Source organism: Paramisgurnus dabryanus, chromosome 13 (genome assembly GCF_030506205.2).
Source record: "Paramisgurnus dabryanus chromosome 13, PD_genome_1.1, whole genome shotgun sequence".
NCBI classification, from domain to species: domain Eukaryota; kingdom Metazoa; phylum Chordata; class Actinopteri; order Cypriniformes; family Cobitidae; genus Paramisgurnus; species Paramisgurnus dabryanus.
The window spans coordinates 25,470,451-25,486,718 of record NC_133349.1 but is presented as its reverse complement, the minus strand read 5'-3'; the positions used below and the strand labels follow the sequence as shown (position 1 = coordinate 25,486,718).

Below are 16,268 nucleotides of genomic sequence, written 5' to 3'. Positions count from 1 at the left end.
TACTTTATTGTGATATCAAGTCATTTACTGTGTGTGTTTGGTGTGTTACCTCTGATGTAAGGGCTCTTTGGGCGTCTTTAGCAGCTCCCAGATGCTGAGTGAGCTCTTCGTTTTCAAGTGCAAACTAAAAAAAAAAAAACATTATGCATTTATACTGTACCCAGATATTCATAGTGGTACAACCAAGACATGCATGTGTAAGGGATAATGTATGTTTAGTTTGACTGGTAGTCAAGTATAGGACTTATCGAGCAATAAACACACTATCACATATTACACAACTACCAAATACATTAAAACTAATTAAAATTAAATACTGATTTGAGTGTATTACATTTGTTTAATTTAATTAAGAGTTTACATATTTTTTATGTGAGAAGAAAGAGACAGCAGTTATAAGGGGTTTAAAATCAGACAAGGGTTGGGTGTAAAAATAGCGGCATCGGGTCTCAGGTAAATTAAAATAAATGTGTTTTGGCGCAACGGACCTGAGACAACCCGAACTATCTCACGTGAGTGTGCTTGTGACATTGTGTAGCTGGCAGTAGGTTAATATTCGTTTAGACAGACCTGTCAATCAATTTGAATGCACATTTTATAGTGTCGTCGTCATATGACAAAGGAAAATAAATGGAGCAGTGAGCCAAATTGGATGCGAGGCCACCGGGGTTTCTTTCTGTCTGATTGGTGTGTGCGGGGATGCAGATTGCATTCATGTTTTCTTGGGTTTGTCTCGGATCGGGTTTTAATTTTTTTTATATTTACGCACGTCAGGTTTGGGTAAAAAGAAAAAAAAAATGGGTCATTTCGGATCGGGTACATTTCAATGGACCCGAGAAGACCTTTACCGGGGACAACAGTGAATCATATGGTTTAGAGTCAATATACAATATACTATATGACCACAGAATAAAGAAACAAAGTATCCCAATAATTTATTTAACAATAATTTAAAGCAATTACAGTGAGGAGAACTCACAGATTTGGCTTTTTTCTGCAGGTCCACAATCTGAGAGAGAAGGTGCGTGATCTCTTCCTGCTGCCGGGAGGCGTCCTCTGTTTTTCTTGCCAACTCCTCCGCGATGGTGGAGATCTGCAAGTTAGCATCTCCTGTGGGAGAGAGATACAGATCATCTGTATGACGGCACATTGAAACCCTGCGTAAAAAGGTAAACGTGCTAATATCCCTAACAAGGAAACCCTATAAAGTTGTTAGTTGTTGATTAATCTGTTTAAAGCTGCAATCTGTAACTTTGCCTCTCTATCGCCATCTCTGTTTGAAATATAAAACTGCAAGTTATTTCTTAATATGAGTTGAATTTAAAAGAATTTGAAATGTCATTACCCGCGAAAACTATACTTGACAGAATTATAAATATTAATATTGCCTTTACATTCAGAATTGGTGTAAGTTTAAAATAGTTTTACAAAAAACCCTCATCCTCATGTTGTTTGAACCCCCAATGTCTTTCTTTGTTCTTCAAAACCTAAATACAGGTTTTTAAAAATGTTGTTTGAAGGTGCTCTAAGCGAATTGACGTGTTTTAGACCATAAAACATTTTTTGTTACATACAGCAAACATCTCCTCACTATCTGCTTGCTGCCTGTCCGCTGATCAAACTGTAAAAAAACGCGATCTCTGTAGACAGCCCCGGCTTCACAAACGGCAATATCAACATAGTGGCCAAACCTACAAACAGAAACCATAACAAAGTGTTTCAGCCAATAAACGACAAGAAGGATTTGGGGGTAGGGGTTGGGCGCGTTCATGAAAGCACAGAAGGGAGGGGGAGGAGTTAGCTACGCTCCGTCTGTTTGAAAACAATTCAAACGTCAACAAAAACTAACGTCTCGCAGATTCGCTTAGAATGCCTTTAAGGTTTTCTCGTTACTACAGGAGTGGATTGGGACCACCTAAGTCACCATCCACTCCTATAGTAACCAGAAAACCCTTCAAGCTTCAAAATGACCCCAAAGTGTTAAATAAATAAACAACTTAACTCGAATTGGGTCATATATTTGAAGTGTCCTGAAGACATTTACTCCTCTACTTTCTTGCTGTGGATATCATGGTAGTTGCATATTATTATTTAAATTTTCATTTTTGGGAAAACTATCCCTATAACTGTGTTTTTCATATTCTGTTTCAGACAAAAAAAGTAAAAATTGCAGCAAGTTATCTTTTTAAAGAAGTTTCTTATTTAAGGGGCTGTTTACACTTGTGTTTTCATCGATCGGATCACAAGTGGACGAGAGAGACACATTACGTTTACACCTGGTATTTAAATCCGTCTCTTTTGTCCACTTTCGACCGCTTCTGTCCTGAATACTGTGAGGGGGTGGTCTGTGAGATGGTGGGCGAGTCTCTCTGCTGTCATTCAAACTCGAGCGGGAGTAATTATGAGTTTATATGGACGCAAACTAATATTATGTCGGAGTTTACTGCACATGCTGCACAGTGTTTTGTACGTGTGTATCTAAGAGCTTTCTCTGAATTTTCAGCGCAATTGATGAAATAGGATCCCACAACTTTCACACGCTTTCAAAACGAAACTACGGAGATCAGACGCTTTAGGTTTATCAATGAAAGGCTAAAAATAGCGCTGTTCACCGTATGTTCACGCCAGAAGTAAAAAAAGACGTAAAACTTGTGTTTAATACCTCAGATTAGGTAAATGGGTGGAGAGAAGGCGGTCGCGTGTGGGCGACAACTCCAAAAGCGATCCGATCGAAAGGGGTTTCGACTACCTCTGGATGTGGTTGAAAGTGAAAGTGGATGAGCTCAAAACGTTTTGAACACCGTTTACACCTGGCATTAACGTCGTCCACTTGTGATCCGATCGACGAAAACGCATGTTAATGCCAAGTGTAAACAGCCTCTAAAACAAATGCATTCGTTACTTACTGCATTATACTTTAATGTGGAACAATATGACGGATGAATAAACAAGCGTATATGAATGCTGCCAGTGTGTAAGGGCTCTGTCTTGTGTTAAGGTCTTTTATTTTGAAGTCATAGTTTTAATTTTCATGTCTTTTATTTTGATACTGTTCATTGGCATGGTTTTCTCTTGTTTCCCTGGTGTGTCATGTTCTCGTTGGTTCATTGTCTGTATATTTAGCGCTCGTGTTTCCATTGTCTATTGTTGGTTATTGTTTGTAGTGTGTAGTGTTCTTGTCTGGTTTGTTTTGATATGCCATGCCACGAGTTTGTGTTTCTATGTTTGTTTTATTAAAGTTATCTGCATTTAGATCAGTCTTCTCATTTCATGTTTGGACTAGTGTGGACACAGTGTAGGATAGATGATAGTAAATAATATCAGTTTACATGGGAAGGGAATGTGATCTTTGATTATCACTGTTGTCAGATGATGTTATAGATACATCTACAGTACTCACTGAGCTCTTTAACGCAGTCATTTACAAGCTGTTGCTCCTTTTCTTCATACGAGATGGTCTCTGTCTCCAGGTGATTCGCCTAGAAACACGCACACACACACACACACACATTAATGAATAATCCGTTCAAACAATAGTGGCATAGTTTTACAAAGCCGCTCCTTTGACTAAATGCTCTTGTTGGGAGACAAAACAGGTTGCCCGTGTATTAGAACAATACAATCGAGGTTGAATTTAATGTACAGGACATACAAAACAGTGAAGTGGCCATCTTACATTGTTACAGAAGCTGCATTCATTTCATGGCCCTATTTATAGAGGTTGAAATATATGATGTTACATGCCATTTTTCTTGTATATAGGTTCATATTTAAGTTTCTACGTATATAAGTTTTGGTGTAAATAGGTTTGGTGTGGGTGCGGATGTTGATTTTATAGTAGTGAGGCGTGGAATTCCAGTCCTGTGCTGAGGTCAAATACCCACATACGTCACTTCACATCTAAAGTTACAGTGACTGGAGACATACGGCCAAAAAGAGAGAGTTGAGAACGCTACACATTAACATGCACGTTAACTGTCTGGTTGAATTTACTGATAAATGTACATTAATGTGCTATGAAATTTAAACAGTGCCTGCAGAGCCATACTAAAACATATCATCCAAAATAATCCAAAATAATAATGGCTAATCATTTTGATGACCTATTAAACAAGAAACTATCTAGTAAATTACCACTACTACTACCTGTAAGTTCATACATTAAAAATGTAATATAATTAACCTGACCTAAAAAAAAAAACCTTGTAAACATGAACTCAACAGATGAACTGATAAAGTAAACCTGTATGCCCTTATTCTTGGTTTAAAACCAGCCAATCAGATTGGATTTTGGCAGATATGTGTGCATTATTCAACAGATGACGTGTGATTGGACTGTGGCTGAACAGTGGGTGTGGTGTCTGATGTGATCAGATCTCACCTCTGATCGGAGGCTGATATTCTCTTCCTCCAGGTCTTGGAGTTTCTTCTGCAGTGAATCCAGAGGCAGATAATTTGACATGCAGAGAGATGAGTCATTACGACGAATACTGTAAAAAAAAACATGTACTTCTTACTTGAGATATTTCACTAGACTTGAAAAAAATATTGTTAATGCTTGGTGTGGTCAAACAAACATTAAAGGTGACATAGAATGATTGAACGGGGTATTTATCCTTGTTCTGTGATGTGACATGTAGACAAATTTTGTTTTGTTTAGGTCTGTAATGCCTTAGAAGCTTCCTAAAAACCTCTCTCAGATAGCTCTATTAGGGTGGGGGATTTTAAACAAGTAGTTTTGCACCTATTTGGCTCCCCCTACTGGCTTAACTTGCAATCTCATTACTGATTCGCTGCCTTTGCTGCCACTCAAAAAAATGTAGCCAATTATTTTAAAGTGGAGGGGCAGTGAGATGCCTGTGATGTCATAAGCATCAGTTTTTCAGATTGGGCCGTTTTCTGGCTGACATTTTTTAAAAGACGAATTTCTATGAGACTGAGATGTTTAGCATGTCTAGCACTTTTTGTATGTTAGTGAATGCGGGTAGACTACCATTATTCAACAAAGACAAGGTAAAAATGGTTTTTCATTCTCTGTCCCCTTTAAAATGTTTCGATAGCATCACAGAGCTTGTTGTATTTCTAAAGTTGGCTTAAGCTAGATGTATAGTTCTGTTTTTCAACATAAACGAGGGTCCGCGTACAGTGCATGTGATGCAAATTTCGTCATCAGAAGAGTACATGCGCACTGCCGAATTTTTATAACCGATGCGTAAAACTTCTGTGTGCACTTGCGAATAAACTTGTCAAATAAACTATGCACTGCAACCGTGCGCATACAATCGCATACAAGTAAAAAACAAACTATACTCTGGTCTTAACTTACAACATTTTAACATTACATACTTTCTTTTCAAGGAACCAAATTTTAATACACAGGGATGAGGACAGGAGTGTAAAGCCTAAAGTATTCCTTGGCCGTGCGAGTTTCGTTATCACGAGGGTCTCCGTTCGTGCGCACACCCTGTCCGAATGCAGCCCAATTTTTGAGACCGCGTGGATGGTTTGCGTACAACAGTGCATGAGCAAGAAAAATGTGAAGACAGGACACTCCACTATAAACAACATAAAAATAGCAATAGACAGCTCTTGCACATACCATCATCTTTTCTTCTTTTATTTTTAGAATAGAACAAAAAGCTAAAAAGCATTTCCGTCACTATAAAGGTTTGATTCCTGGTCTTTGTTTTCTTGTTGTTTGTACAATTTGTTTTTGCAGTGGTGGATCTGCTTCTTTTCTTCATCTTTGTGAATGTCCTGTAAATGACGCAAAAGCCAAAATGGCCATCCTCGGTTGAGTATACTTTGAAAGCTTTGCGGACGTGGGTGCGCGAGACGGACGTTGAAAGAAAGTATACCCGGGCCTTAAGAGACTTACGGTGTGGTAGAAGCAGAATCTCCATCACTCTCTTCTGCTGCACTGGTGTAAAACTGCAGGAGTTCATCCTTCATTGAGAGATCATGACGTAGCTGAGATACCTACACACACACAAACACACACATCAATCTAATTGAGAACATTCCATAGACTTCTACTGTTTTAGTAGAGATCTAGTTATAATTACTATAACCTTACCCTAAGGGGTTGTGCACACCAAAGCATTTAAATGCGGCTGAAAACGCCAGGCGGATGCCGACAGGAATATTTCAGCTGAGCGCTTTGGTTGCTATAAAACTTCTACTTTGTTTATCGATGCACCGGTTGGTTGTTGTGATATTTGTCCCGCCACTCCTCCAGTGTGATTGGACGGCCCAGTGAAAAGTGACATTGACCACCTGAGCCTTTCTCCCAGAGTTAAAAATGTTTCAACTCTGGGCACTCAGCTCAAAAAACGGCGAGCGCCCTGAAAAAAGCGCCAGCTGCTAGCGTTTTTAAAAAGCTTGGCGCTTCCATTGGAAACAATTGAAAAGATACGCGGTCTCCGCTGCAAACGCCTTGGTGTACACGCCCCCTAACCCACACTCTAACCCTAACAAATAACTTTATGCATTTTGACAATATAAAAAAACTTTACTTTTATAGCGGTTTTACATTTGAGGACGTCCCCAAAGGGAGGAGGTTTTTCTCACTTTTGGGTACCAATTTTTTTTCCAAAATACAGTTTAAAGACTGCGTAAAGTCATTTCGGAGAAATGTTTCTAAACAACTTATACATGTTAGAAATGTAAACAATTCCTATACCATTAAATAATACAATGAACATTTTCTCACATTCTTGTGTTCAAAATTATTTGGGCGGGGCTAAAACGGTGGCTCAATGATCCACTGGAGCCACCATGCATGGCCCCACCCCCAAAACAATCGTGAGCATCCATTCAGGTTGCAGCAATATTTGAACGTTAAAAGAAACGGTAGCATTCCCATGAGTGGGCGTGGTTTCAGCACAGACAGCGGACACGCCCCCAGCGCTCGAGAGCAGAGAATCCTGCCTGTTTTTCCAAGATTTTGATAACTTATTTTATTTACTTTGGTTTTTAAATCATTAAAATTTGCATGGGTGGTTAACTACATATTTGTTTGTGGTGTGACAAACTGATAACACATTTAATATCTGACTCTAGACGGACTTTAAGTAGGTACACACACACAAACACTCACTATTAGTATAAGCTTACAACAATACACTGTACTCAGTACATTTACATTTTATCTGCTCTATGTCATTGTTTCTAATAAAAACCTTATTTATATTAAAAGTAAAGTCTTCCTGAGCTTTTATGAAGTAAAAATTAAGTCTAGCAGAAGAGGTTAAGCAGCGGTCACCTCCTCTCGTATCTGCTCCACCTGCTCCTCCAGGAAGGAATTCCTCTCGCTCAGAGTTTTATTTTTCTTCAGCAGAGATTGACCAATACGTGCAGCCAACTCCAAATCTCGCTCTTTCTGAAACGACACAAAGAAAATAAGAAAATTACCACATGTTTTATGCCTGGCTAAAGATCAGGTTTACAGCAAAGAATATAACCCAACTTGATTTGCATATCTTCAATAAAATATATTTTATTTTACTCTTATACATTTTATTTTACTCATACTTTTCACTTTACTCTTATTTGCACATCATAAGGGTGTCTATGACTTGACCGCGTAGTGGGTACATCAATATTTAACTTTTTAATATAAACAGATTAAAGCACTTTATCAACAAATAAAGGATTAAAAATAGTTGATTTACAATAAATCATCAAATCATACAGTGCAAAAATATCATACAGTGCAAGACAAATATACTCAAATATGTATAGCTGGATACAGTATATTCCTATATACAAAGACTACAAGAGATAACAACAACTTAAATCCATAAACCTTTAGTGTTTATTTAAAAGCCACTGACCCCATACACCCACTTCCACGGCTCACCTCTTCCAAGAGACGTGTCACGGCGTCTATGTCATTATATGTTTTAGTCATCTGGCCCACTCGATCAGCACACAGTACTGTGAAGAAAAAGAGTGAAACAAACGTAAGTTTTTATACTTTTCATTGTAGACTTAAAAATTAAAAATTAATCTGAAAGGTAAAACAGGAGGTACTAGTCAATGAATAACACAGAAAGCATGCAGCAATAACAAACACAGAGTTTCCCGGTTCGAGCCCAGGTTAGGTCAGGTGGCCTTTCTTTGTGGAGTTTACTACAGGTACTCCGGTTTCCTCCCACAGGCCAAAAATATGCATGTTAGGTGAATTGGATATGCCAAACTTCCCCTCCCTTAACATGTGTATGGATTAACTTGTGTGGATCAACTTGTGCATGGGTTAATCAGTTCTTGCATAAATATAGCTATAGATGCTAGAACGGCGTTAAAAATGAACAAACAAACATAGAGTAGAAATGTTTATAAGTAAAATTTACAACACAAATACACTAGTCAGTGTGATATTACAGAAATCAACTAAAACAACCGGTAACATTGGGTTCTGGTTCATTTTGCATTGATCCAAAAGATTAAAGTTATATATTGTAAAAGGATGATACAATAATCTGTGTATGTAATAATAATAATAAATGCAAACATAAAACTATTAAAATGGATCTGTTGAATTGCAGGGCATATTTTTATATGGTCTGATAAGACAATACTATCATCTTGGTTACCAGAGCCTCTCCTGTAACAAACCATAAACACTATCATCATCATCATCACATTTATTTATTCATAATCAGTGTATTAATAACTCATTCATAAAAGCCACATCCAGTAGATTCTCTCTCGCGTATTTTAATTTTCAAACCAGGGATATTTAACAAAAATAAATTACATCCACAGTCCACAAACTGTCCATACATATCTTGATGCAGTAAACATCTGTATGACCAAGTCTGCATACAAACAATAAGGTAAAGATAAATGAATGATATGGATCATGGAATTCCCAGGTTCAGCTGCCCCGAGCTGCTCCCTAAAGGAAAATGTAGCTAAAAATTACCCAGAGTTTATATATTAAGCTGACATTCTTCATTTATAAAATCTTACCGTCTTTGTATTTAACTTCCGTGTACCAATACTAGTAAATCCAGAATAATAATTGTTTGTACATTGTACACAACTACAATGGAAAAAACAGCTGACATCTTCGCTTTAATTCAAATATTTCATAAAAAATATTGAATGCATGTTGTGTTGCTCTGTTTGGAGTATAAAGTGAAGCTAAGCCTTGAGAATAATTTAATGAGGCTTTTTAAAAAATTATACACTACATGTGTATATAAAGACTACAAAATATGACCACTAAAGAAGATCAACAAATATTAATAACATATAATAATGGCTATGAGCTTTTTGGTTTTTATGCATTTTTATATATATAAAAAAACAGATTCCATAATAAACTGCAGTTTGCCTTTTTGGCAAATTATTTTGTCCAACAAATACATTAAGAAATGAAAAATCTGTTCATTGTATACCGTACACCTCATATGCAAATGCTGTAATCTAACCTGAGGGGCATTATAAGCATATATTGTACAAATACCCCTGCCCGGACATCACTTTTGGCCACAACTGTACAAAGACTAGAGTTAGGTGTGAAATCAAATGCAAAGCAGACATTTCCATCTGCGTCACAGAGAGTACAAAGAGCGAGGGCAGGTACTGTACACCTGAATCCTGCAGACAACGGCCACCAACGCCACCCAGCTATAACCCACACAGAAACATTCACATAACAATTTCAACATTTCCTCTGAAACCATCAGCTCATATGACACAGAACTATTACAATGTTATTACGAGGGCAGGGTTGAAATGAAGGTTCCTGTGCTTTTATTACTGTAGGTTCAACCCAGCGCTTCACTTCTTGACCTGAATTGGTAGTAATAATAACTGACAGGATAAGACCCGACAACCACGATGTGATGGAGTGATTTTATTCTGCATGTGTAGGCATGAAACTGAGAGCAAATGTTGCCCTGGTAACAAAAGGAAACAGAGTAAAGTCTAAATCAGTCTATAATTAATACATAAACCATAATAAAGTATAATCATTACAAAATTACACTCACCATCCTGTATTTACACTTCTACACAGTACAATTTATTTTTTATATCAACACAAGTTATTGTTTTACTACAATTTAAATTGAGTTAAATATTAATCCGTTGTAACCCATTTTTAAGTTATGTCAACTATAACTATTAACCATTTTGATTAAACTTGCACGCAGCACTAAAGCATTTTTTTACAGTGTAGACCCAAGTTTAGACATACTTGACTGAAGTTATATTTCTCATGCTCCTATACCTATTGATTTAAAAGGTTTATGCTTAAACTATTCATTTTATCTATTATTTGTGACCCTGGACCACAATACCACTCATAAGTTGCATGGGAATATTTGACACTACAGTGATTTTTAATGCCAAAAATCATCAAGATCATGTTTCATGAGAATATTTTGTAAATTTCCTACCGTGAATATATTAAACATTTATTTATCATTAGTAATATGTGTTGCTAAGGACTTTATTTGGACAACTTTAAAGGGGATTTTCTTTTTTGCAACCTCAGATTGAATATTTTCAAATACTGTAGTTGTATCTCAGCCTATCCTAATAAACCAAAAATTGAAAGCTTATTTATTCAGCTTTCAGATGATCAATAAATCTCTATTATGACTGTTGAGCTAGTTACTTAAAAAAAAAAAACACATTACATTACTCATTACTAGTTAATCCTTTCAAAAGTTATATTAATTACTCCCATCCAACAGTAATTATTTACACTACCAGTTACGTTACGTTTCCATTACACCCCAAAAACTTGGTAATTGTATAATTTTTAATGTCTGTGAATCCAAGAAAGTTGCAGATAAATGAAGAGTACAACTGGCTCAAACTACAACTGTAATTTAATTAGGCAGTAACATCTATACTAAAATCTGCAACAGGGTGGTAATGTTGTGACAAATAGTAACTAGTATCTAGCCATTTATTTTGGATGGTAATTGTAATATTATAAAAAAAAATAATTAGTCACACTGCTAGTTACCAGGGTAAGTAATATTATTACAGTAACTAGCCCATAGGGCTGTGCAAAAAATCGACTGCGATTATCATGCGCTGATGGAGCGGCATTTATTACACAGCCCCGTAGTTCACTGGGAAGCTAGACAAAATCGCAGAGATTAGCGGATTTTCGATTTTCCTCGATTATGAACCCGATTTTGCCTAGCTTCTCGGTTTTACTGATGACACACACATGAGAATCGCAGTCGATTTTTTGCACAGCCCTACTAGCCCAACACTGGTCCAGGGTAACATTTATATGATTTATGCATGATGAAATCCTTTACAAAACTATATTTAATAAGTTCTAAGCAAATTAATTCGTTCAAATAGTCAAAAAAAAAAAAAAAACAAGTGCTAAGCATACTGTACATGGGAAATCCTTCAACATAGTTTTAAAAATATCCCAGAATGCACCTCATGAATTTAAGATAATCCCTGTGACTGTAATGTAAGCAAATACTGTTTAATCTAAAGAAACTAAAATGCAGGATATCAATATTAAAGAATAAATAGGTGTGTCAAAACATTTCATGCCATGTTAGGCAGAATATATAAACATCTTAGAACATCACTGTGTAAAATAGACATCATATCTCACACCACAGAGAAAAAAAGGCTCCATGTTATGCACCTTTCACACAGTTGAAAGGTAATCATTCATAAATAAACAAACATGCTCACCAATTATTTATTCACATGGATAAATACTCATCTAAGATCAACTCAAGAGTATAAACAGCTGCTGGTCTAAGCTCTCACTGTGATGCGTGTTTCTGCATACGACTTCACTTCAGTCACCCTCAGTACCATGAACACCGCAAAACACAACACAACTCAACTCAGAGCAAGAGTACACAATGAACTGCCATCGGATCAGCGCGCTGCACACAGATCATTATTCCCACAGTGTAAACTGAACACAAAGAAGCCAGCCAGGCATTTCAATCTCCCACATGACTTGTTTAGTGTGATCAAGACATGAAGGTGACTTCTGTCGTCTTGAAATAAACTCCCACGGGATTCATAAACACATCTTTTGTACTTCATTTACAAAAATAAAGATTAGGCTTTTCAATGGTGCATTTATGAAGTCTGTATATTGTATGTCCAAAAGTCACCATGCCACCATTAGATTTGTTGTTTTTGCAATTTTATAGTGATCATATATAATTATTTCTCAGTCTCTTTTATATTAGAATACAACCAGAAAATGTTGTATTAAAAACAGTATAAACGTATAAGCTGAAGTGTCAATTTTTTAGGGTAAACTCCCCTTCCATTTGAGCAATAGCAGGCAGCTGCAGGATCTCTTTAACATAAATGAAATTAAATCCTAATTTCTAATTCTAATGGAATGACTTCAGGACTTCAGTCTCCTCAAAAAAGCTCAAGATGTGTTTCGTGCCAAAATAGGTCACACTAAATACTGACTGATGTCTGAAGAAAACATTTAGTTTCGAAATTTTTTTAGTTTGTGTACATATTTCCAGTATTTTCAGTTTGTATCTTAATAAAAAGAGTGAAAAATTAATATGAATGGACTTTAAAACTTTGCTTAAACAACAAAGCTGGAGGTGGTGGCCTAAGAGTTTTGCACAGTACTGTATATAAATATAATTATTATGAAATGATACATATTTTTCAAATGCTAATAAAAATTGCCTTTATATAACTTAAACAGTACAGGCCAAAAGTTTGGACACACTTGACTAAAATGTTAACTATGATTTAAAAAATCCTTTAATCTGAAGGTTTATGGTTAAATGCATAAAATTACGTTTGTAGAAAAAACTATACCTGTGCCAAACAGGTGAATTTCTGTTATTTGAAAACTAAAATTTTATTTGAAAATATTAATTTTTAAAATAGATGACTTGCACTGAATATAAAAGAAAAAGCTGTCAAAAAGAGCCCAGATTAAATGTGAAGTCTAAAGTAAAACTTACAGGAGTATGGTTTTGCAATTTCTAGGACGACTGCACTTCAGATGATAAAATATAACAGAGTTTTGATTTATTTCAGTCACCAATAAAATTCCCACAGTTGCATTTGTGTTATGCCATAGTTTGGACGAGTTTTTTACATTTTTCTGTTATGTGGAAAAAATATATAAATAAAGAACGAGTGAGTGTGTCCAAATTTTTGGCCTGTACTGTATATTTTTATAATTCTAGATTGACAATTTTTTTAATTAATGCATTCAATATACAGGCGTCATCTTAACCATATAGCATACTCAGGATGCTTCTATAAAGAAATTATCTAAAAAACAAAAACGCTTACAAATGATTGCAATAGTTTAACAATAGTCTAAAAATGACTGAATAACAGACGTGCAATGAATGCTAGCACGCATAACAATGTATGAATGAGGTTTAGTGTCTATGATCATTTATAATAAATACGAGCAGCACTCCACAATCTCAGTTTTAAGTCATGTTTTAATACTTTTTCAAATACCTGATTGAATATTTCAGTTGTTGCATGACATGAATTCATTGGCATGTTTGTAATGTAGGCTTGCATGATTGTTTGTATGGCAAGGATGGACCATGTTATTGTTTATATGATCACCTGTGTCTGTGTGGCCTTTTCCACAGCATTTGATTTTTATAATAAATTCACATTTACAACAATCAAATCACAATTTAAAACATATTCCCGTAACTGTATGATTAATACTGTAAGATTAAAAAAGAAATACATTTACCTTATGACACTAATACACTGTTGCAATAAATGGCCAGCTGTGTGTTTGCATCATGTCTAATAAGGTAAACTTATAAAGTAATAATGAAGATTTGAGCAAAGCAACTTAATACCTTTATACCCAGCATTGGCTGAGGGAGAATCTGATGTACTGTATATATATTTAGATGCCCTTGCTTAGTATGTTGTTGTCACCAGCCAAGAATGCAAAACCGGTTTCTACTGTCTGTGAATATTTAAGACACTTGACCAGTATTGGTTTTTTTTATACACTACAATAACATTCTCCTTATAGGACAATGACTTTTAACAAGACAATATTTCCATCACAGGTACCATACCTTCCTCCACCGTATACCCCTCCAAATCTTCATCATCAGCATCATCATCATTGTTTGAGCTAAAGCAAGATATGGCAGATATATCCAGTATCTCTGATGAAGAGTCAAACTCAAAGTGCTCCTCATTTGAGTGATCGAGCGGCAGTGCCATGCTGTCACTGGGCTACCGAAGCCCAGGCAGGCTTAGGCGTCTCAGGTACGGAGCCATGAGTGAGACTGTGATGATGGGTGGATGTTTAAACCTATCTGACAGATGAGATACTGTCTGACATCACACACCTGCCTGACACTTTGGGCTCGGTCACTACCACTCAGATTGCAAACAGCAGTGGAGGGGTCATTTACATAAAATAGCCTAATAACAACACATTTTTATAGATAAACACAATTTTTTATGTCTAGGATTAAAAGATATACAAAATGTATATGTTTTATATAACAAATTATTTTAGGGAAACAATTTGTCTCCACCCGCAGAAGACATAATGGTACTTTCCACTGATGAGTCATGGCAACTTAACAAGGCGTGACAGTGTTGTGTTTGAATACACCTGTTCAGTGGGCGGAGCCTGTACATATTTCCTGATGAATAGACTTTACATAGCCATGCAGAAGACAAACATTACAGAACTTTTGTCACAGCGTGGACAATAAAATGAAATAAACGAATGAATACGACATAAGTCAGAGGAAGACACGCCTGTACTAAAATACGAGAGATATAAATAGATTTTTATTTTTGGATGGATGTCAATAACATGTTTAGGTCATATTTTTTTGTATTACATTAATAAAAATTGTCATGAGAATTAAGGACATTCCCCCACCAAAACCATATTTTAAAATACTATACTATTTATACATTATTGTCTATGTACAGTTTACACATTTTTCATTTGGTTTTGGGGTAAAATATGACATTGGTTTGTTTCAATGTCATTCAGACTATATGATTAAAAACCTTTTATTTTTTGCCTCATAAGCAAACTTCTTATGAATGCACAAAGTTTAGTCATGGAGATAAGGAGTATCTTTAACCTTTAAACTCCAGCAATGTATAAGAGATTTATAATAACAGCCTCGCCTGCATACGTGCACAATGTGATTAGTCTGGGTTTGTTGTGCTATTACTCATCTTTCCTTGTAACCCTGACAGCATGTAAATGGCTTTTAATAAGACACAATTAGCATTGTTGTGCAGCAGAGCTTCCTGTTTATGTGGTTTGTTGGGAAACTTCATTCCTATGGAAACGCAACATAAGCGAGAGAGGAATGGGGCGGATCAGCTGTTGTGGCCGTGAAGGAGGAGGGGTTTCACTTTTGTGTTGACTTTACCATGGCTGAGCCTTTGTGCTTTAATGCCATTGAAAAGGGAAAACAGAAAAGCAAGAAAAGACGTGCAAAAAAGGACACATGGTGAGGTGCTTGCTGGGAAAACTTTGAGAGCGAAGTAAGGACTAAGAATGAGGAAATACAAAAGTGGTTGAACAGGAATAAAGAAAATGAGCAATGGCATCTCTGTGTGTGTGTCTTGGGTTTGTTTATAAGTGAGAAAAAACTTCAGATTTGAAATATAGTGAAAAACATGAAAAATGCAATGTGGGGGGATTTTTGTTATTGGACACCCGCCAAAAACAAAAACTCTTGTGCCAAATCATGTACTTTAAATTTAATGTGTAAAAAATTTAACCTGGCATTAGGTCAAATAAGGACGAACCCAGCCAGTGGGTTGTAAATTAAACTATGCTGGGTAACCCATTGTTGGCTCAAATATAAAAAATTTCTGTGTTAATTTAACCCAACGGCAGGGTCAGTCCTTTTTTTAGTCAATGCTGGATTGAAAATTTAATTAGTCTGGAATGAAAACAATGAAAATATATGAGATCTATACTGAAACACATCTCAATGTGTACACTGTACAGTATGTGTTAAATTCAGCATATAACACCAATGACTGATATATTGGATGCTATAGTAATGATGCAAAAAAAAAAGTAACATATGGTAGGAAAGTAACATATGGTTGCAAGCTTTGTTTTATAAAAATATAAAAAAAATTACTAAATATCTCAAATAAAGGCTTATATTCTGCTATACTAATATAATAATAATAATATAATAAATAATATATAACGAATCTAAAAACGGACTGGTTCAAGTTTAAAGATAATTTAGATCAGGGGTCTCCAATTTGAATAAAATAATCTG

The 16,268-nt window shown here is 35.9% G+C and overlaps 1 protein-coding gene across 7 annotated transcripts in view; it reads right to left on the bottom strand.

Moving 5' to 3' along the window:
- The window catches only part of trak1a (trafficking protein, kinesin binding 1a), a 54,285-nt gene that overhangs the window by 14,565 nt on the left and 23,452 nt on the right, over positions 1 to 16,268 (bottom strand). For 5 of the 7 annotated variants that reach the window (XM_073811661.1, XM_073811657.1, XM_073811663.1 and 2 more), the window contains 7 exons: positions 7,862 to 7,938; positions 7,265 to 7,381; positions 5,879 to 5,979; positions 4,382 to 4,490; positions 3,401 to 3,479; positions 980 to 1,110; positions 50 to 124 (listed from right to left, as the gene is read on the bottom strand). In XM_073811661.1, the coding sequence (XP_073667762.1) occupies positions 50 to 124; positions 980 to 1,110; positions 3,401 to 3,479; positions 4,382 to 4,490; positions 5,879 to 5,979; positions 7,265 to 7,381; positions 7,862 to 7,912 (663 nt within the window). In that variant the 5' untranslated portion in view covers positions 7,913 to 7,938. Of the gene's footprint in view, positions 1 to 49; positions 125 to 979; positions 1,111 to 3,400; positions 3,480 to 4,381; positions 4,491 to 5,878; positions 5,980 to 7,264; positions 7,382 to 7,835; positions 7,939 to 14,060; positions 14,302 to 16,268 lie in introns of those variants that run through there. The other 2 variants (XM_073811658.1, XM_073811662.1) reach the window with 2 other exon arrangements.